Raw genomic sequence first — 24274 nt, forward strand, 5'->3', positions numbered from 1 at the left:
ACCCTGGAAGTTGATAATTGTATGCGTCGAAGAATAACATTACGTTTTTTTTCTAAAAAATAACTCAAAATATTTTGCATTTAATAAAATTAATGAAACTCACTATAGTAATTAAAATAAAAAATTTTAAAGTTTATTGATTACCATAGAAAATACCAGTTGAACTCTATATCAATATTACATAGCTGAAGAGTTTGTTTGTTTGTTTGCTTGCTTGTTTGTTTGTTTGAGCGCGATAATCTCAAAAACTGCTGGACCGATTTGAACAATTCTTTTAATGTTAGATGGTTCATTTATTGAAGAAGGGTACATAATGTCACGCTTAAACTTATACGAGCAGAACGCCAGTAAATAATGTTTCAGAGTCTGGGCTTATTTCCTTTTTGCGAGTTTGCAATGCGTGAGCTGTGGAAACGGTTAAAGTTTTGCTAGAATAATGCTCTTTAATAGTTCAAAAAAAAAAACAGTGACGGGATATGTCTATCTTTTTTGTCTATAACCTTTTTAAATCATGTGAGTAACGCCGGCGCAGATAGTTCGTTTGTAAACATAATAACCGTTAAAAAAAGCTTCTATTTGAATAAAATATCTCGGGAACAAATATAAAGATATACAAATCAAACATATTGCATCATGTGCATAAAAAAGTTGTTAACATTTATATAATATTTTTGGAAAATCTATTTCATAATTTTAGTACAAAAAACGTAAAAAAAACGTAATTAACAAATAATATTTTTCTTATCTTACACAAAATGTAAATAATTTTTGTCTTCATATTAAAATTTCATCTAAAAACACAAAACTTAAAATTAACAATGAATAAATTCCTTATACTACTCTAAAATTATAATTTCTTAAAAAACAAACTATTGAATTCACTCAATTTCAAAGCAAAACTTAACTCCTTGATCCATTTTTTTTCAAAAACACAAGAATGTAAGATGAAAAAAAACTAAACAAGTCAATGTTTTAACTATCATAGTTTCTGGAAAATTGAAGTTATACGAGAAAGATAGTCATATTAATCCCCCCCCCACTCTTCCATTCCTCTAATGGAAATCAAAGACAGTCAATTGTTCATCCGTTTAAGTTCATATTTTAATATTTGAACCTACGAACAGCATAATTACACCTTTGCCAATCTGCATCTTTTTTGATGGTATTAAAATTATTAAGCTTTCAACGGAACATCAAGGTTATTTCAAGTAATCAGAATCCATTTCAATTTACTTAGCTGGCAGTTCATTAATTTTTTTTTCTCTTTAAAAAACATCAGCATTTTGAAATAAATTTCAATTACGTATAATGACACAAGATTTATACTTAAGCCTTGATTAATTTGAAAAAAGGTCAAACTGCCACTTTTACCACTCCCAAATGTCATTTATACATATTTCACTTTTGAATTAAGGACCTTACTCTCTAATATAAACTCCAAAAACGCCCACATCCTTAATTACATGCAATTCCCGTTCGCTTAGATTTCACAATCTACTAAATCAATTAATCCCAGCGAGAGACTTCTTCACCTACACACTTCTCTAATTCTGTATTTTGTCACAAAAACATATAATTCACTTTCAAACCCAACACAATTTTTCTCAAACGAACAAACCCAACACAAAAAAATTAGAAAAGTGAGGGTTTGAAAAAGAAAGAAGTCAGAACAAATTAATATGTCATCCTTTCTCAGGAGAAGAGGACGAACTTATGTATACGTATTGTAAATTGAACCACCCTATACCTACCAAGCCAGGAACAGGACTGGAGGAGGATGTTGATATAATATAATATAATCGAAAAAACATTGCACAGTTCCGGGATCAAAACAGAAAGCCGGTGCAACTCACCGATCAACGAAGAATTACGGTTTGAACTCAGCATGAGAGGAGGCGAAAGGGGCCTTACATTATATAAACATAGGTTAGGTTAGGAAAAGGGTGGAACATGATGGAAGCAGTAGCAGGGAATTTATACTTAAAATTCGCTTAAGTCACAAAGTACAAAAAGAGTAGAGTCACGGAAAATCCATTAAACGATTTTCAAAGTACCTTCCTAATGGAACGAACCCAGAACCAACATCACAACCACTGCTATAACCAACCAACCGACCGTACGACCAACCGAAAGGACGTACACCAACCTCACAACTCAGAACCGAACCGATAACAACGCAACGCACTGCAGAAAAAGTGGACGTGGGCGTGAGTACGCCCCCTCGCATTCGATAGATTGAGTGGAGAGTAAGCCAGCAGAGATGAAGGAAATGTTGAGCTTGAGGTTCTATCCACTTTATACTCTTTAGTCATTGAAAAATAGAAAAAGAGTGTAGGTACAACGTACGAGAGGACTAAGACTAGGACGATATGCGTTCACACAGCATCACATCAAGCGAGGCGAACGCCGCTGCCGCTGTTGCCGCCGCCGCCGCTGCCATTCAAAAACTTTTAGCCTTAATTTTGAGGATAATAGGATGCCACAAAAAAGCTTTTTCTTAAGTTTAAAAATTTGTTTTTGTTCGTTTTTTGTTATTCTTCTGGTTCTTCTCTTCCGATGTGATGTGAACTTTACAATGCACTATACTCAACCTAACTCTGGCTTGATGGGATTCACTATGAGAATAAAGAACAAGAAAAGCAAAAAATTCAGAGCAACAAGAACAAGAAGTAGGAGAAGAAGTAGAAGAAAAAACCTTTATCCAAGTACATAATCAAATAAAGTTGAAAGGAATATATACGAGAGGGAAAATGGTAAAAAAGGGTACTTTAAAATAGCATCAGCTTTGGCTAACGAACATAGAGTACATCTAGGATAGCAAATAGGTAGGGTATAAGAGTTTGATACATCGCATTTGGTCCAAAACAGATTGTGTCTTAACCTCTCAGCGTGAGAGCTCTATGGTAAAATAAAAATCAATTGTGTCTTTCACCATCACCATCACCATCAGCATCATCATCCTTATCGTATGTCAGAACAAAATAAAGAAGAAGTCTTATATGTATGATTGGATGAAACAGTCAGTAACAAAAGTTTACTTACCACTTTTAGATTCGAGGGCTTATGTTTTTAGTTCCATCAAGTAAGACTTCTCGCTGAGTGACTTTAAATCTCTCAGATTAAGATTGAGAAGATTTGAGTAGTACCTACCTAAAGGGTACCTGAAGCAAGACTGAGCGATTATAAAGCTGGAGGCAGGATTGAAAATGTATTGAGGTTTTGCTTTAACTGGAAGCTTAAATGATGTTTCACAAAGAATAAAAAAAAGTTGACTATTACAAAACTTTTAAAACTCTACAGTTTACAGAAACGGTTTCCACTAAGTTTGTTTAAAGGTTCCTTGTATGGGCAGTAAATTATAGAATTATATGCTTGGTTTCAAAGATTCAGTGTTATCATAAGTTCCAGGGCCTCTAAGGACGATCAGGGGCAAATTTTAGTAGAATAGCAGTTTGTGTTGAGAATATTTAAAGACCAATTCCCCAAATTATATAACGGCGATGACGAACCGAATTCCGCTGTAAGGAAGAGAGAACCACTCAACCTAGGCGACGCAGATCAACAATTTCACCAACCCGACCTCCATGAAGTGAAGATAGCTTTATCTAAACTGAAGTCAAACAAAGCTGCTGGAGCTGACGGCGCGCGTAGCTGCTGAATTAATCAAAGCAATACCAACTCATCTGCAAAATATGGTTGGAGGATAGTATGCCCGATGAGTGGAATCAGCACAGTTTGCCCAATACATAAGATAGGAGACCTCAACAGATTACGCCAACTACAGAGGCATCAGTCTCTTGAACATTGCATATAAGATCCTCTCTGCAGTATTATGTGAACGTCTGAAGTCGTTCGTTAACAAACTGATAGGTCTTTTATCAGTGTGTCTTCAGAGCAGGAAAGTTCACCATTGACTAAATATTCACATTACCGCAGATCTTGGAAAAACCCAGGACCTTCAAATCGATAACCAACATCTCTTTATCGATTTTAAAGCCGCGGATGACAGCATCTATAGGGAAGAGCTCTACCGAGCAATGTCTAGTTTTGGCATCCCTGTCAGACTTATCCGTTTGTACAGAATGACGATGGAGAATGCACGCTGCTATCAAGGTCGGAAAAAATCTCACCGATGCATTTGATGTCTAAAAAGGTTTTAGACAAGGCGATGCACAGTCATGTGACTTCCTTAACATGGTTCTGGAAAGAATTGTGCAAAACTCAACCGTCAACATAAGAGGCACAATCTTCCAAAAGTACATCCAATTACTCAGATACGGAAATGATATTGACATAATTGGAAGAACAAAGCGTAATGTCAGTGGAGCGTTTTTGAGCATTATGATGGGAGCGGATAAGATGGGTTTAGTGGTCAATGAGGCCAAGACCAAGTATATGCTGTTATCAAAAAAGGGCATTGATCGACGATGTCTTGGACAAAATGTCACCATGGACAGCTATAACTTTGAAGTAGTTGAGGACTTTGGCTACCTATGCACCGCTATAAATTTAGACAATGACACCAGCGCTGGAAACGAAGAATAACTCTTGCAAATAGCTGCTTCTTTGGACTTAGAAGGTAATTGAGTAGTGTAGTCCTCTCTCGAGCATCTGAAATCACCATCTTTAAGACACTCAACCGGTTCTCATTTTTGGCGCTGAGGCCTGGACCCTGTCAAAGAAGGATGAGAGGATCTGAGTATGCTTCGAAAGAAAAATTCTTCGGGTAGATGGAGAATTGAGGAAAATACACAAGGACGAACTGTTCGGGCTGTACAGCGACACTGAGCTGGTCAACAGAATTAAAGTCTAACGACTTAGATGTTTGGGTCACGTAGAGCGAATGGACATCAACGCTCCAGTCCGGATGATCATCGAATCCAATCCCAAGAGACGGCGGAGTAGTGAAAGATCGCGACGAAGGTGGCGCACGCAGGTAGATGACGGGCTCGATAAACTTGACATGCGAAACTGGAGACAGCTATCTAAGGACCGAGCGTCTATTTTTTGGTTGTTTATGAACCTGAAAACAAAAGACATTTCATTTAATTTCCCTTAAAAATAATTTTTTATCTTTGGTCAAACCTCTTGGAATTTTTTTTGCTAACTCTTCTGAATAACACCTTAATTTTTTTCTTCAAAATATTAATTTTTAAAAATGTTGTTGATTTTCTTTAAGCTAAGTTAAGCTTTTGAAAGACGCATTGTGGTTTTGGTTTTACCTAATCTTAATCTTTTCCCTATGGACTTATTTGTTACGAAAATTGTCCGAAAGTATGCACAGGATTTCACAAAACAAGTTGACAGCTAAGGATTGGATAAAATAGAATTTTACATAAGGAAGACTGATAGCTATCAACAAATAGCGGAGTATTTAAATTGTTAGTACATTTTTGGAGTTTCAGACATTATTCCTTACACATCATCAACATTTTTTTTCATCCGAAGGAAATTTTCAAAAGACCCTCAGTAAAAATTGGTACCGACGTGAACGATTCTTACCACACTAAAATCACCCCTACCATTTAATCAAAACCAATCAATGATAATAAGGAGATACTACCTACACAAAGCTTTGAGACCATCCACTCATGTGGCTTGGTGCGTCTCCAAACATTATATCGTAATCCCTTTCAGAAGTTGGTGTGACTCTACTGCAGCTAATTGTCTGATACATCGTATTTTTTACCGTTTAGTTTATTCTGAAGAGATAATTGTCGAAGAATTGAAATCAAAACTCAAAACCAACTATGACTCAAATATAGCACGTTTCAGAAACCACTATTGTTAATTTTATTCTTTTGATTGCCAATAATTTTTTCAGACTTTAAGGGGTTTTTCAATAATAAATTGACAACTTGCAAAATTCGAGAACGTAAATAGCTTCACTTCAATGCCATCGGTCTCAATTCTAGAGTAAGCGTGTATGGGTGTATATCAAGTCCCTTACGCAAACTACGCCGTAAAGTGCTCTGAGAGTGAGAGTTGCCCAAATATTAAGAACACCTGCTGAGGAATTGACTGATTTGAAATTTGAAATTTCAAAATATTGCGCTAAACTTGCTATTGTCTGTCTACTTAAGCAAGAATTACGATAGAGTTGCAGTTACCTACTCCGAATTTCAGTAGAATAATTGTGGATAATTTGCTCATTTTTGAATTTTACCATGATAAAAATGTTGAGTTTTATTGAATAAATTTACAATGACAGTTCGATGATAAGTGAGTGGGTGCATCCACAAACTAAATTCAGAGCTGTCAAGTCCCTATTTGAAAATTAAATATTATTAATCTCTCCAGTTTTTTATCGAATAAAACTTCGAAAAGTTTTGATTTCGTTAGAAATAGCTCCAACGTCTTTCGAACATCGATCTTTATAACTAAAGTATTTGACATTCGATGCAATTAGTTGAGATTTTTTAAAGAATTTTATAGAATTCGTAAACGATTTATCTGACCTTATTACTGCAGTATCATTAGCAAAGGTGGTAAATGGCCGTGATAGCGTTTACGTCAACTGGAATATCGCTTGTATAAAACCGATGAAAAGTTGGCCCTAGGACACTTCCTTGTAGTACACCGGCTTAAATTTGCTTAAGATGTGAGTAATTTTGGTCCTACCGTACACTTACGATCTGGTTTGTAACGTTGAACTTCAGTATTTAATAGTGCTGACTCAGGATGTCCAAGCCCATGTGAAGCTTGCACTCAAATTCCAAGAGTCAAACCTTATTAAAAACTTAGCATTTTAGAATATAAAACATCCGTAATTTAAAAGAGACCTACTTAGACTACTGTAAGACTGATAATTCGGATTAAACCTTCTTTTTTCTATACTTTTTTTTTTAGCCATGATTGGTATCATCGATATTAGCCTGTAAGATGTTGGTAGCTTCCCTTGTTTAGGTATAACAATGACTTTTAAAAAAAATATCTAAATTCAAAAGTATTTCGGCGGGTGTTAAAGGTTTATAAGATATTCTGAAAGAGAACAAAAACAACATATTCTTTCTTGTTCGAATAACGTACACATCTCCTGTGAATTTCTCAAATGCATGTATGTCCTATTTTTTGTATGCGTCTACACGAGTGCCATATTGTTCTGTTCTTTTGAGAATACTTGAGAGACTTAACCTTAATGCAAAAACATTCGTTGAAAGAAAATTAAACCAAATTGCGAAATAATATTTTCATTTCATTTAATTTCACAAAATTCTTTTAAAAAAATAAGGAAAGAAAACCAAACATATACTTGTAAAGATATCCTTTATTATTCTGTTTCTTTAAATGTCTATATATATCTATATTTTTCTATCTCTCTCTTTCAACAGGCCTTGAAGCTGATTTATTTTATGTTCACGAGGGTGCTATAAACACATATGCGATGCACTTCACAGTACCTGTTCCGGCAGATGTGCACGACCTGGAATTCTCATGGCAGAGTCTAACGACATATCCGGTGAGTATTTCGACCCAGAGCAACTCCCTTCTTTAACCCTTCCGCACCTTCTTTGGCATTTGTGTATACATATTTATGTATGTTCAGGACGAAAAATAACAACAACAACGAGAGAAAAAACAAACAAAATAAACACACACAGTATGATGCACTTGACAGGAAGCACCACACACATAAAGAGAGATACAAGTGCTCCAAAATCATATGTCTTATGTGCCTGTGTGCCAAATTATCCTGCTTTCAAATCCATTTGTACAATTCCCATCTTCCTGACACACAAACATCCTCTGTCTCCTTGCACCCATAAGCCATCACCCATGTTGCTGCTGCTATGTTATATATGTACAAAACATACATACGTGAGGGATAACCCTTGTTTCATAACCTAATTTGCTTTCTCTTCTTCTTGCACGCTTCCCTTTTTCGTCCTGGAACTGTTGGAACATCACTTAGCTGCCATACATAATCACCATTGAGTATAAATCCGACCAGGGGGCGCTGGCAGCGCCCACCCTTAGTATACCGCCCAAGGGCTATGTTCCACAAGCTATCGAAACATTCACCGTACATCTGCCGTGCACGGGAAATGCAACCGATCAAGTACCACTTAGCATCAATATGCATGTTCGGGGTCCACCCAGGACGAATGACACTAAATTGGGTTTCAAGCGCAATAAAATTTGCCTAAAAGGTAAGAATCTATACCTACCTACTCCTATATTCATATGTACATTAAGGATGTTGCGGAACCCGGTGCTTTGGCTTTAGCTTTGACTCTGGTTCTGGCCCTGGTTCTGGCTTCAGCAACTTTGAGGATTGACTTAATTCAATTTGTTTGTCTGTTTTATTTTCATTTCTTTTCGTTTCTTTTTTGTATAGGTCTGTTTCCAGCGCCCAATCAGTCTCCGGCTCCAGCTCAAGCCCCGTCACAGGGTCCGGCATTGCTAGGTGCGGCTGCTTGTGCTCTTGGTTTGGTTCTGGTTGTTGGACTGATAGCCAGTGCCATGTACGTTCGGGCGAGAAAACAAATTCGTCAGGATTCTTTGCAGTGAGTATTTTTAATTGGCACAAAAAGAATGAAAGGTGTTGTACCTATAGATCCTTTAGACCTATCTATGTTTATAGACGCGATAGCTTTCTAGCTAGGTATAATTTCTATTTTTTTGAGACAAGATGTTTCCCATAACAACGGAATGGTTTTTGTGTAGGTAGCTCCCTAAATTAAAAGGAATTCCAGCAATTTCGTTTAAATGACTTTGTTGCTTCAAAAATAAAGAGTTATGTCAAAAAGGAGAATTTATCCAGTTATGAACTCGTTTTTAAGAAAGAAAATAATTGACAATGGACTTTATTAGAGCTAATTGTTTATGAAAAACAATTTTTTAATGAAGAGATACGTTCATTTGTATAAATAGTGCAGATATTTGAATCCAGTAATAAAATACTTCAAATATTATATAAAGAAAATGACTTAAATGTTTGCATAGAATCCACCCATTTAAACGCCCACTTAATGGGATTTTTCTTAAAAAATCTTCTTAAGAAAATAGATGAACAGGGAATTGCTTAACATCTTTTAAACCTTATATTTTCTTAAAACATAAATCATTTGTTCAACCCACCACCACGCCCACTTATTGTTTAATTACTTAATACCAAAAGGTATAGAGTTGAAAGTATTTTTAAATAAAATCCCCCATCAGGTCTTACAAACTTATTCCTGCAACCCAAGAAACAATTTAAATGGCATTTGATTTCTTGCCAAACCTTGTAATTTCGAGTTCAAACTTTGTTAGGAATGCATTACTTGACATATAGATCCAGTAAATTGCCTTGCAGCTAAAACATAAACAGTGACCTTGATGAAAGCTTCTTCTGGGCAAAATATTTTCTTTTATAAAAACAAATCTTTAAATAAATTAATATTCGATTCCGGTAACAAAATTATTTGAAATATTTTGAAATTTTTTGTAAGCGAGAGTAAAACTTAAATAAAAAGTGATTATATTGAATCTGAAATAAATTCCACCCATCGCCACCCATCACCACGCCTACTTCAGAGATATAATGCCAAAATCTCCATGAAAACATGAAAAGAGAATTGCTGAACACTTTTTGTTAGTTAAATCTATATTTAATATTTTATTATACAATGAATTAATAATTCCACCTACCACCACGCCTACTTTCTTGTATTACTCCTTTAAAGTTTCTTGTAAATGCACGAATATGAAATGATTTTTTAAAAATTGTGGATCTTTTTTGAAACAATTAATAGATCATCGAGATTTGTTAAGGACTATTATTCAAATACGGAATCCTTCAAAATTATTATAAAAAAACTATTCATACTAAGTATCTGGTGAAATTCACCTCAATTTTATGTAAAGTAAAGTGCATTTAATATTCATGGTGTTGCTCTTCCTGTTACCGTTGTATAAATACCCTCAATTAAACCGGATTTCTTTCGCTCAGCTTCTTCTGCTGATAGTCAGTCACGACAACGACAATAGATGGATGAGTCGTCAACGTCGTCGTCGTTGCTCGTCCACGTCTACCTCCCGCTACTGTTCCTAAATGGCAAGCGGATACGGATACACAACTATCCAAAAAAAACATGAAGGACGTGAGCGGAAATTTAAAATTCAAATAAAAATGCTGGTTCTTCAAAAAAAAATATGTTACACTTTTCGGCGGTGAATTTTCTTCCTTATTTTGTGTAGTATTTGCCTTACCACATCTCCCTCTACCACCAAAAATGAATCCTTCCTTTTTAACTCTTCATTTTGACTATAAAAAGGATTCAAAAAGTACTATGCTCGGCTCGTATATAGTCGTGTCGTAGAGCTATAGTTGTTGTAGGACATCATGTAATAAAGTGTGCGAGGAAATCAGGATTTAAATTCCTTCTCTGACACCTTTACAATGTCTGACAGGTGTATTTTTGGGCAAAAAAGGAAAAATGAGATAAAAAGTTTGTTTAGCTGACAGGCAATATACCAACAGGAAAAAGAGATAGGACCAAGTCTGTTTTGATGGTTTTGCGTGTGATATAACCAAGAATCCTTTTTTTTTTGAATGTAGACACAAAGAAAAGTCATTTGATTTTTTAGTTTATTTTTATTACTATTTTCTTTTTTTTTTGCATATATCCGCAGTACAAGCTTTACAACAGCTGCCTACGGAAGCCACCAAAATGTGTTTATACGATTGGATCCTCTGGGACGGCCACCGAGTGTGAACAGCGGATCATATGCGACGATTGCCAGCCTGAATAAGTTCCCGCTGACAGAGTCAAAAAAGTCATGTAATATATTTGATAGTAGGTGGTCCTTTTTTTTCATACATACACACAAATAAACGAAGTGAAAAGTATGCGGATGTTTTTGGAGGAAATTGAATATTTCGCTTTTCTCTCGTCATCCAAATCCCGTATGCTATTCGCAGGATATACTACTTCTATACATACATACAAACATACATATAAACATAAATAAAATTCGAATGTGTCACTATAAGATGTGTGGTTTATTTTATAGGATTTCGTGGTTCACCTACACCATCACCATATGCGACAGCTCTATTGCCAATGGGTGACCAGATAGCAGAGACGATATACTCAAAACCCGAATCAGTGTGTCCCTCGAGGATTTCGTATTATGCTTCATCGCAGCTTACTCAGGTGAGTTTTAATATATTTTGTTTGTGTGTTATCCTTTTTTTAACAAAAAAAATGGAATATCATTTCACTGTGATTATGGATTAAGGATGCAAATAAAGGGGGTGTTTTGAAATGAGTGTATGAATTTAAACTTGAAATTTCGCTAGTTAAATATAAATTTAGTACCTATAACTTTTTGGGTAATAGATTGACCAATTTCTATTCAATTTTTTAAATTGAATTTAAGTTTATATAATTTTAAAGTTTCTTAAAAATTAAGGAGGAAATTTGTGTTGAATATCAATAATGCTATGATTTCTGATTGAGAACGGGGGCCTATAACACCTTGCAGCTCGAAATATGAAAACTAAAATTAGATCTTCACTCTACATTCATTTAAAGACAAAAATTTAAATATGACATAATGTAAAACTGTTATCAAACTTCACATCAAAAATTAATGTCATCGTTTTGATTTGCTGAACTGAAAAACTTGACATTTCTCGACGTTTCAGTGTCAATTGAATCTAGATCCATGATCCGTATGTTTAAAATACATTTTTTTCGTCGGCCTCTTCAATTCTCAAGAAATTGATATGAAAGTAACAAAAATACAATTGAAAACTTTATTATAAATAAAAAAATTATATTTCCTCAAGAATAATGTATGTAACAGAAAAACAGCGTTTTTGCAATGAGTTTACATTTTTCCAAAAACCAAATAAACCATAGCTTCTCATTTGTATCGGTGTGTCGATTTATCTAAGACTAACAAAACAAAGGGCGATTAAATTTCAAGTTCCGTTGTTAATTTTAAAAAAGAGGCTAGGATGCGACCCACACTGATAACTACCCATCCAGTGTGTCCATTTGTCGTGATTAAAAGGGTTTTTAGTTTTTCGGGTTTCAGTTGAATGTTTTAGTCGAAAACTTATTTTACTCATTTTCGTAGCAAGTTTTTATTTCTTGCATATACAAATACAAATTGGATGAATGAAATTAATTTTAATTCAATGTCTTCTATTATTCACGATTTGTTCATTATTTTACCAATTTTGAGTACTTTTTTTGTAGATTTTAATTTTGTATGAAAAACTGACTGTTTGATTTCTATTAAAAATTCACTAAACATCGGAAACAATATTTTCTGTTAGATAAAATAAGTGTAAACCCAATATTTTTAAATTTTGAAAAGATGTTTGAGTCAAAAGTAAATTTTGTCCAAGTTTTAGTAATGTTTTTTTTTAGTTTTTTTATTTTTTGTAAAAAAAACTGTCAATTCCATTTTTCTTAAATTTGTATAAAATGTTGAAAATAATATAATAATCTTAATATATATAATTGTTCTGTGAGTGTGTATGTCACTGAACTTCTCTTAAACGACTGGACCGATTTTGATGAAATTTTTTGTGTGTGTTCAAGGGGATCTGAGAATGGTTTAGATTCACAATTTTGTCCGCTGGACACTTGCAGATGCAGCACTGAGCTCATCTTCACAACAAATTCGTCAATTATTTTCAATAATATTGACAAGTTTTCCGTCGGATGCATCTGCTCTCTGGAACAAATATAAAGACTCAATGAGTGAGGATATTTTGCATCGGACTAGAATTACTAATCAAAATCTTAATATTGAATTCTCCCGAAATATACAACGAGTCATTAATAATGATTGAGGATATGTGTATTCTTATTTCAAACATGCCGCTCATCCATTTTGGAATGCCAGCGCCGAATCGCCCAGCAGTAGACATCATCAACAGCGATGTTCAACGTGAACACCAGTTCAATAAGACTTTTTTGACTACTTTTGTTGCGGAAAATGAACAATTGCTTACTTCTGAACAACGAAATGTATATGATCAAATTAACATTTCAATTGCAACACAACAAGGTGGATTCTTTTTTTAGACGATCCAGGTGGCACTGGTAAAACATTTCTTATCGCACTGATACTTGCGCGGATTCGATCTCAAAATCATATTGCATTGGCCATTGCTTCATAAGGCATTGCAGCAACGTTACTTGATACTGGACGGACTGCGCATTCAGCACTTAAATTACCTTTGAACGTTCATAAAAATCCCGAAGCAATGTGTAACATAAAGAAGCATTCAGGCATGGCTGAAGTTTTGAGAAAATGTAAAATTATTATCTGGGATGAATGTACAATGGCCCACAAGCATTCGCTTGAAGCTCTCGACAGATCCCTGAAAGATATCAAAAATAATGCTCGGCTTTTCGGTGGTGCTTTACTGCTGCTGTCTGGTGATTTCAGACAAACATTACCAGTCATTCCACGCGCGACATATGCAGACGAAATAAACGCATGTTTGAAAGAATCTTATCTATGGCCAAATGTCACTAAATTATGCCTTACTATTAATATGCGCGTTCGACTTCAAAATTATCCATTAGCGTCAGGATTCTCTGAACAATTGTTAGACATTGGCAAAGGTAAAATTCAATTGTATGAAGATACACAATATATTCGACTTCCAGAGAATTTTTGCAACATAGCGGCTACCAAAGATGAGTTAATAACAAGTATCTTTCCAGATTTAAGACATAATTATACTAATCATGAATTGCTGCGAGAGCGGGCTATTTTAGCCGCAAAAAATTTAGATGTTGACGCCATCAATTTTAAAATACAACAGTTATTGCCTGGTGATGAAATTGCATTTAAATCGATTGACACTGTTGTTGATCCTGACGAAGTTGTCAACTATCCTGTAGAGTTTCTAAATTCACTAGATTTACCTGGAATGCCACCACATAATTTGCGACTGAAAATTGGCTCACCTATAATTTTGCTTCGAAATTTAAATGCCCCAAAATTGTGTAATGGCACGCGATTAGTTGTAAAAAAAATCATGGGCAACATTCTATTTTGAGTGGAAAATTTCAAGGTGAAGTTGTACTTTTACCACGGATCCCAATGATTCCTTCAGATTCACCTATACCATTTAAACGTTTACAATTTCCAATCCGCTTGGCCTATGCTATGACTATAAATAAGTCACAAGGCCAAACAATGACAATTTGTGGCATAGATTTAGAAAACCCATGTTTTTCTCACGGCTAATTATATGTTGCGTGTTCCAGAGTTGGAAAACCATCGAATTTGGGTTTAACCAAAAATAATGTACATCCAATGGCATTACGATAAATTAAGTTTTTGTAAATAAAAAAATATATTTTTTAAATAAAATAGTTTGAGTGTAAGCTTTTTTACCTTTAATTAAAACAAGTTGAAGATTTCATTACACATACTCACACGCTATCGATTAGTCTAATTGTAATACATTTATATGTAATGACTTTAAATATTGTCATAACATTTGAATAATAATTTTCATCAAAATGGTCCAGAATGTTTTAGCTTATTAAAAAAAGTTTGAAATTTTCAAATTAAAGACGTGTAGACAGGACAACGTCTGTCGGGTCCGCTAGTATCTATATATATAAAAATCAATGCCACTTTGCGTTGTAATAAAACTCAACAATGTCTTTACCGATTTGGCGTACTTTGGTCTTGAATTATTCGTGGAAGTCCAGAGAAGGAAGAGAAAATTTAAAAAAAAAATCTTGAAAAGGTCTAAACTCAACATCTTTCTATACTCCCATATACAAACAATTTGTACTAATACTTAAAGAAATCCCGATTTGTTGATTACCTTGGAAATGTACAACGAAGCTGTAATAATAATTGAAGATATGTTTCTAACGATTGCAAATAAAGCATTAGCACAATTGGGTGTGACCGCACCAAATCGTGAGATACATGATTTTTTTGATCGTGAATTGCAAAGTGAGCAGGAGTTCAATTCTAATGATTTACGTTTATTTGTACAATCGAATATAACCGAATTGACTATTCAACAAAATCATGCGTATGAAACAATCATGCAAGCCGTTTCCAATAATACAGGTGGATTATATTTCTTGGGTGCACCATTTTCATTGATCTTAGCGACTATTCGATCGGAACAGAAAATTGAATAGGCACTTGCATCTTCGGGAATTGCTGCAACATTATAAGAAGGTGGTCGGACCGCATATTTCTGAATTAAAATTGCCATTGAATGTACGGGCGATTGAAACTCCAACTTAAAATATTTCGAGAAATTCTGCAATTGCAAAATTTTTGCGATTAACGTCAATTATTTTATGGGATGAGTGCACATTTAATCGTACAATGCGAGCTTTACGCGGTAATCAGCAGCTGTTTTGGTGGTGCTCTGATATTGCTGTCAGAGGACTTTCGTCAAACATTGCCTGTCTTTTCTCGATCACCTACCTACTGATGAAATAAACGCCTGTTTGAAGTCATCAGTTCTTTGGAGATATGTACTAAAATTGACTCTGGACATTAATATGCGTATTCACCTACATAATGATGTAACTGCCCATGAGTTATCAAGACAATTGTTAGAAATTGGTGATGCCAAAATACCAATCGATTTTTGTACAATGGCGCAATGTATAAATGAGTTGTTCTTCGTTATACTCCTCTTTTTTATTTTTTAGTTTTTACTCTTTGCTGATAAAAATAATATAAACAATGTATCATTTGGGTCATTTGGACTTTTAAATAGCTAGCAATTTAAAGTAATAGCAAGTACTGAGCCACTGGTATAATATTCAATTTAATTCAAGTCTCTAGCGTTATTGGTTCGTGAGATATTTTGGGTTAATCAAATGTTCACCTTTTTTTAAATAGCTTTGGTAAAAAAAAAAAACATCTACTCAATTTTTTGTGAATCCTTTCTTCATCTTTCTCCATTATTATCTGCATAATAAAATGTATTTGAAGTCGATATCTCTACTTGTTATTATGCTACGAACGACGAAAAAACGTCATGAACGTACGCAGGCACAGACATCTCTCTTTAAATCTTTTATTATGACTCTAGGGACCTTGAAACGATAAATGTCAACATTTTCAATTCGACAAATCGGACCGATTGCAATAACTTCCTATGGGAAGTAAATTAAATACAATTTTTTTTAAGAAATTAATGTTATTTACTTGTATAATAATAATATTGGTATAGTTCAATTATACATTGAAAAAAATATCGGTCCAATGGCTGTCGCCATCTCTTCGGTACACCTCCATCAATCTTCTAAATTTTCAATGAAACTGAGGTATAAATAAGGTTCTATGCCATTAAAGTGGCAAAATTTCTCATCCTTTAACTCTTGAATTGTTGATTTTTTATCGATGTACACTTTTTCTTTCAAATAACCTCAATTAAAGAAGTCCAATGGTGTCAGATCATATGTTCTGGCGGCCAATTGACATCATCACCACGTATGCCATGGAATCTTTGTCGCAAAAGAGCTGTGTGGCAAGTGGTTCCATCATGTAAGAACAAAATATTGTCCATATCCATATCTTCTTATTCGGGCCATAAAACGTCCGTTATCATCTTACGGTAGTGAACACGAAAACGCACGAATTACCTAGGAGAATTCTTCTGTAACAATCTAAGCGATATAAATCCTATTAGCATGATCAGCCTCTTACGTTTCGTAAGGGGCTCAAACTGGATTCATTGAGCTTAGGAGGAAGCCTCAAGATTCATGTGGTATCACAATGGGTTATTAAACTGGCCTAACTGTGTCCGTTTCCATCATGGACAGCCACTTTAAGCTAACCTATACAACGTGTTGACTAGCCTCATTTAGGAAAATGAGGCTGGATGATGCTGCCAGCTTATAAACCGCTCCAGTCTTTTTGTGAGTGCATTGGTTTATAAATACGGAAATTCTGCTTATTGACGAATCACTGCCTTATCACAGAAGAAGATTTTCTTCGAAAATTGATCATCTACTGTTGCCATTTCTTGCCACTATTCTGACCATTAACGGTGCTTAAAACCGTCAAAAAGCTTTAGTTCTTGAGACAATTGCATCTTGTAAAACCGTAAATGCAAGTCCTAATGGAAACTGTTCATAAACGACGAGCATGAGAAGTGCAATTATTGGGCATGACAACGAGTTGAGATGGACAGCTCTTCAGATACGCGAACAGCAACACTATTTTGTGCAGTACGAGCTGTATGAGCAAGCACTGTTTTCCCATCTTCTGAAGATCCAATTTTGTAAAAATTTTCCAAATGTACGCATATTTGGACAGTTAAATTGATCAAAGAAATCACGAAGTGCATGACACGTATTTTGACTTCAACACCCATTTTCATAATAAGCCTGAATAATTTCAACGCTTTACTTAATTGACTTTTATATGAATTAAATTGAGTAAATCTGAAATTGATAAATATCAAAGAAATTGATAAATATAAAAAAAACTTTAGTTGTGGTTTATGTTTAACATCGGCCCTTAAAATGTAACTACCCTTTAGAATCGTCATTCAATGTCTATCATTTCTCAATTGAAAAGTTAAATGTCTTAAAAAAGAAATAAACATTTTTGAATATTTATATTCCAATTTCTTCGAATATCTTGAATTTTAATTTGATAAAATAATAATACGTATACGCCCTGTTAATGGTAATTGTTTTATGTTCGTTTTGTAGATGAAAATGAAACCAAGTTACATTTGTAGTTTTAGATTACTAAAGAGTAATTTTGTAACTTAAGTTTTCAGGTTAGATATTAATAACGTATGACGAACGAATTATCACAAACTCAGTTCCTAATTACGATTGCTTCAGATATGAACTTCTGTTTAACATATTTACTTCTTAATATCACACTGATATCGTTTTGTTTTGGGATCATTATTAAAATCCTTCCTGTTTTCATATTCAAATGAAGAAGCTATAGAAGCATATATCTTATCTATCATGAGTTTATTTTGCTGACCAAAGGCTACCTACTGCTGACTCTTGAGAAGGATATTTCAATTAAGAAAACAAGCAACCCATATATCCCTACTAGTATATACTTTAATTTCAATCTTTGCATATAATAGGTAGGCACTTCTACGAAAGCAAGAAATACGAGCAGGTTCTTAAACATTATTTTACCTTAAAATATATTCATACGAATATACGAAGTAATTTTGCTTACGACTTGAATTAAGCTTCTTGCCAACATAGATTTTATATCGCTGTAATTTGGTATAATACAATTATATTGAACTAGTTTACCAATATAATAATTCCAACAATATTGTGCATCCGTTTATAAAGGCTCTTCACAATTAAGTGGATACAAGCAATTGGAAATATAATATCAAATATATGTTAAACAAGACCCAGACCTCAGATTAAGATTTCTGCAAGCAATGATTTAATTAAGAAGCAGAGATAAATTTTAATGGTAAAGGGAAATTTAATTACTGAATCTGAGTTTTCTAACTTGCAAGTTCATTAAGAGATATTTGCTAAGTGTTATGATGTACGGTAAAATATTATACAGGAGTAAAATACTTCTTTAAAGTTGAAGTAGATACTTGCTTCGATAGGCTGACCAAGATCAAAAATTTGTCAGAAGTAGTGATAAGTTTATGTTGAATTTCTTTTCTATTCACCAAATTTGTGAATTAAAAATAAGAATTTTATTTTTTGTTATCTGTTTTTTTTTTTTTTTAAAGCAGATATTTATATTCGTATAAATAAATAAAGTACGTACTTTTTTAAAAACGGTGCTGGCCAATAAGTTTCAGTCAGTGGTTATGACTATAAAGCCATGAATAATGACTTTGACTCTGAGATAATAGGAGTACACATCAAAGTATATGCTTCGATAGGGACTCCCCAAGGTGGTGTCTTTTCTCCCCTTCTTTTGGTACTTATAATGAAAACAGCAGTTATGAGACTCAAATACATTGTAGTTAATGTAATTGGATACACAGACGATTAAGGATTAGAAGCACTAGTCCTTTTTACGAACAGAAGGAAAATAACACCTCAAACAATCCGACCACACGAAGTATCTTTGTATAGTCTTGTATAAAAATTGAATTGGAGTCTAAACCTTCAAGGAAGAACTAACAAGGCCATGTTGATGTTCTAATTCTGCAACAAGATTTTTTGTAAGACATGTTGACCAAACCCCGAAATTATCAAATGGATGCTTACAGCCATAGTTAGACTTATGAAATCAAGGTTTGGTAGAATGCATTGAACAAAAACAGCAACCTTAGAACCATAACCAACCTACAAAGAATGGCATGCAGTGGTATCACAGAGGCCAGAATAACTACACCCAATGCGGATCTAGAAGAAATACTCGGCCTAAAACCAATGGATCTATTTGAACAATAGCGGTTTGTGGCTAGGCCAAACTAATTACTAAAAATCCAGTGCCATTGGTCAAGTGGTGATTCTACAGATATGCACGGGTTGCAAAGTATGCACTGACTATTTAACATCCCGTTCAGACTTCTACAACCAATTTACAATCTTTTTTCTCAGTAGAGGCGATCAACAAGACTTTTACTTTTCGACCGTTGGCGGTAATATTAAACACCGTTGGCTCTAATATGGATATTTATGTTAGGGCAAGATTCTTTTTAGAAAATCTTGGACAAACCAGCTCATTTAGACTTCCAAATTCCAACAGTGTCTTCCAAGCTGAGGTTTTGAAAGGGAGCACAATGATGTTCTACGAAATGAAAAAGCTCATTAAATTTCAAGAAGATAATCAATATTTGACCAAAATTAGGCAGACCAACCCTTTAGACCGCGCTATGTAATCTTAAAGATATAATCGAGGGCCATATTATTGACCAACCAAATTATCGACCTAAACACTATGGCCAAACCCAATTAAACAAATAATCGAAAGCATCATCCAACTGAAAAACATGATCTCTATTCTTGTGAGCGTTGCCATGGGGCACAGCCAATTGGGCTACTAAAAGAAGAAAATCAAACTCCATACGGACAACTTATGCAAAGGTTATGGTGATGAGAATGTACATGAGAATAATACTCAAAACGCCCTGCCCCACGCTATGCCAATTAAGAAACAGCTTCCTCGGAACCATTACAACTCCCAGCATTAGAAGCAGAAACTTGTTACGAAAGATTTTTTCAATAAGGGCGGGAAGATGTTAAAATGAAAAAAGAGGCTGAGATGCGACCCACACTGATAACTTCGCATCCCGTCAGTCGATTTGTCTTGCTTAAAAGCTTGTCAATTTTTACCGAATTTGGGTACTATTTTTTGTAAATTTTATTTTTTTATGAAAAAACGGATTGTTTTCAAAACATATACTTCTTTAATATCACGTTACAATATATTTTATAAAATTTAATTCCAGTCTCTAGCGTTTTTGGTTCGTAAGATATTTAGGGTTAACCAAAATGTTCACCTTTTTTTCAAATTGCTATTTTAAAAAAACCACTTGCTCAATTTTCTTGAGAGCCCTTTGTGCATCTTTCTCTGCCTTATTATCTGTATAACACAATTTATTTGAAATCGATATCCCTTCTGGTTCTTGAGGTACGGACAACGAAATAAAAGTCGCGAACGTACGGACGTACGAACGTACGTACACACGCACGCACAGACATCTTTCTAAAAATCTTTTATTTCAACTCTAGAGGCCTTGAAACGTCGAGAAATGTCAAAATTTTCAATTTGACAAATCGGACCCATTACAATAACTTCCTATGGAAAGTTAATAAAATAAGCTGTGTGTGAGGTATTAACAACATATTTTTTTTATTTGAAACACGCATGTAGTGCCATTAAGTGTGGAGTATGACATCATTCAAATGCCCGTCTCAGCTTATTACGGTGGCAAGGATCCGAGTGGTCTATTTTGCAATGGCTCTTGCGAATAGATCCAGCTGAATTTGAGTGATGGGCTGTGTTATGTTCACCTTTAGGGCATTGGTCGATTGTGGTTTATTTGCAAAGACCTGCGACTTCAAGAATTCCCACAGAAAAAAGTCCAGCGGTGGGGAATTCACATAACCCCTGCGAGAGATAACCTTACCCTCAAATCGTTTATGCAAAATATCAATCGTGGCGTTTGGTGTGTTGCACGTAGCACCGTCCTGCTGAAACTACTTGTCGTCTAGGTCCATATGGTTCAATTTGGAAAATAAGAAATTAGTTATCATCGTTATGTAGCGCTCTCTGTTTACGGTGACCACCTCATTAACGCCGTTTTCAAAAGTACGCTGCCGCCCAAAATCCACACCACATGGTGACTTTTTGTCTTTTTTTTTGGCTTGTTAACAAAGCCATTTATCCAAAAATGAGCCTCGTTACTAAAGATGATTTTTCGGTCAAAATTGGGGTCCTCTCCCAAACTATTCGAAGCCCAGTCAGCGAACAAACGGCGTTGTCTATAATCGTGAACTTTGAGCTCCTGGGTCTGCTGGTGTAGGCCAAAGGCCGAGTTCTTGTGCACGGCGAAGAAAAGACTGTCTCGGGTTCTGCTGCACAATATCACGGACCACGGCGATGTTCTCTGCAGATCTAACTTTCCTTGATTGTTTACTGAACCCGTAGTCTCAAATGGCCACTAAACGTATCAAAGTCTAATTATTTGACAGATGTCACTAAAAGTAAATGGCTGCCACGGGCGGCAAAATCTACCCTTGCCAATTGAAAAACCCTTCACTTCGCAAAAACTACTAAATGGCTTTAAAACTCTTAACACCTATCGGTCTAGAATACTAACAGGCTGGGAATCTCTACTTTAACCAAACTTTAAATAAAACTCAGTACAGGACGACAATAAAAGTACGGATAAAATGTCTGCAGTGTTGACAGTCAAAGGAGTGTAGGCATTTAGCCCATGCACCAGTCCTTATAATTCCTGCTTTTTACATCATCACAGCATTATTAAGCCAACGTGACCTTACTTAGCAGATCTATACACCGGCTCATCAAACCCACCCACCAGGCGCTATATAGTGCTTTTTGTTTTACGGGCTGGTGGGGTTGTGTACCTTTTGGTGGTAAAGTAGTGAAACCAGCCGGAGAAACTGAAGCATTTACTCACTCAAGTGATATGCCGACTGATATCTTTAATCAATTTTAGACTAAAGCTTGCAGAAACTACACCAACGCCTTTGACGAGCTCTGGCATGGGACTCTTATCACAATTTTTTCATGTAGGGTATCACAATGGGTCTACATTGATCTAAGTGTGACGGTAACAAGACTAACCTACAGTCCCCTAACCTAACCTAACCTAAACTAAGTGTGGCTTACCCTCGTTTTTTTTAGGTTTTTTAATGTTTCTTACTAATTTGAGCTTTAAACATGCCGAATATTTCATTGATTTAATTTTTTATTTTGTTGTTGATAATTTAAATTTTTAGCTAGACGCTTTGTTTCTTCTTAATTAATTTATGATTCATAAATATTAAAACATAAAAACACAAAACATGATAAACAAAGCCCTGTTGGCCCTTTCAAACACTCTTCGAAATCTAGAACAAAAAGTTATTATAGAACTTCTTAATTTAAACAGATGTATTAAGTTATAAGACTTTATTCCTACTCTATATACAAAAGATAATCTTATCATGAAACCTCCTTCAAGATTTAGAACAAAAAAAATAAATTTCAAGGCAAAGTATCTTTCCATACTTGCTCAATTCATTTCTCTTATAAACAAAATAAATACAAGAAGAATTAAGTATAATATTAGAATTTATCTAAATTTCCAGTCAACCAAAAAGTATATTTCGTAATTGATTTTGCCGCTTTTTTATGATTTTGCTGCTCCTGTTTCCCATTATAATTTTTTTTCTTTACGCTTCAAGTAATTCTCCTTGTGGGAATAATACTGAGGTTTTATTCTTATAGAAGTATATATGCGTTCCAAAACAATAGGTAGGTAGGTATAGCCTATGTTTCCAAATGGAAATTCTAATTACAAAACCCACAAAAACAGAGATAACAAAGAAAAATGGCCTACATTTCATTTTAACCTCTCAAATAATGCCCCAACCCCTCAAGACACACGACGACGACGACGACGAACGATGACGATAACTACGACGAGGACGATGAAGACTCACAAAAACCAAAGCCAAATGGAACAAAACAACAATAACAACAAAAAGAAAAAAATATTATTATGCCGATTCATAACCTAAATAAACTGCGGCATCGCAAGCTTGGATCTTGCATAGCATTAGTCCTAATTCACTGAAGCAGCAGCAGCAGCAGCGATTCCTTGGAAAATCCAATTAAATTGTTCCCATGAGGGGTGGATATTCGGGTGGCGGCGCGGTGGGGGTGGTTGAAGTGGTATATTCTAGTGCCTAGTGCGCTCCAAGATGACAAACACCCTTGCCTCACATATTTTTATTTTACCCACTTAAATAAATGAATGAACAAACTCGCAAAAACAACAAAACAAAAGGACTCTCTAGTTTATCGTGTATGACGAAGAACTCGAACTCGAAGGTAACATAGCCTCAGTTTTAGCCTTAGCATCAGCATCAGCATCGGCAGCGCATCGCATCGCATATCGCAATTTCATCAAGGTAAACCTCTCCGACACGCCAAGTTAGCTAGATAAAGGTATCCAAGGAAGGTGACATTACAAAACGAATACTCGGTCGTAGATACATATAAACCTGGAAAAAAGATAGATAGCAGATACGAGTTCAAAGATAAATCCCTCTAAGGGAGATACGAATACTTCTGCTTCTGGCTCAAGATCGCATCATGTATAAGTATAAGAGGTGTGGGTTGATTCGGGTATAGTAGATCTCATGTTATTCACTATGTAACTGAATGCCATGTGGTGAGAAGTAGGCTGATGATGTCTGGAACATATATCGCATCAGGAATAGAGGATGTAGAATGTACATAGGAAATGAAATACGGGGATGCTTATTCCTTATTTCCATTAAATCTAACTTAACACACAGGGAGAAGCAATTGTTTTAATGTACCAAAGTACACAAAAATCCTGTATTTAAAGGGGTTGAGTGCAATTGGGAGCGAGGTCTACCGCACCGGAGCTTTCTTTTCAGTTATGGGTTTGTTTGGAATTGTCTTTTCCCCAAGTGGGTATAGGCAGCATAGGGTGTTGTTAGGTTTCATTTATACTTACAGAATGTGAGCAACCCCGAGGTGGGTATTTTTGTTGTTAACGCAGTTGAAAATATTGTTTTTGATCTTTTTCCATATGAGTGATAAGCCCGTAAATATAAAAGGAAGGTAATTATTTTTCAAAGGGTATTCCAATCGG

The 24274-nt window shown here is 35.0% G+C and overlaps 1 protein-coding gene across 1 annotated transcript in view; it reads left to right on the plus strand.

Annotated features, from left to right (window-relative positions):
- Positions 1–24274, plus strand: part of LOC129949999 (tyrosine-protein kinase Drl) — a 112606-nt gene that overhangs the window by 61065 nt on the left and 27267 nt on the right. Inside the window, exons 3-7 of the mRNA XM_056061757.1 lie at positions 7332–7459; positions 7913–8150; positions 8339–8507; positions 10618–10781; positions 10999–11141. Of these exons, the coding sequence (XP_055917732.1) occupies positions 7332–7459; positions 7913–8150; positions 8339–8507; positions 10618–10781; positions 10999–11141 (842 nt within the window). The remainder of the gene's footprint in view (positions 1–7331; positions 7460–7912; positions 8151–8338; positions 8508–10617; positions 10782–10998; positions 11142–24274) is intronic.

This window comes from Eupeodes corollae, chromosome 3 (assembly GCF_945859685.1).
Source record: "Eupeodes corollae chromosome 3, idEupCoro1.1, whole genome shotgun sequence".
Classification (NCBI taxonomy): Eukaryota; Metazoa; Arthropoda; class Insecta; order Diptera; family Syrphidae; genus Eupeodes; species Eupeodes corollae.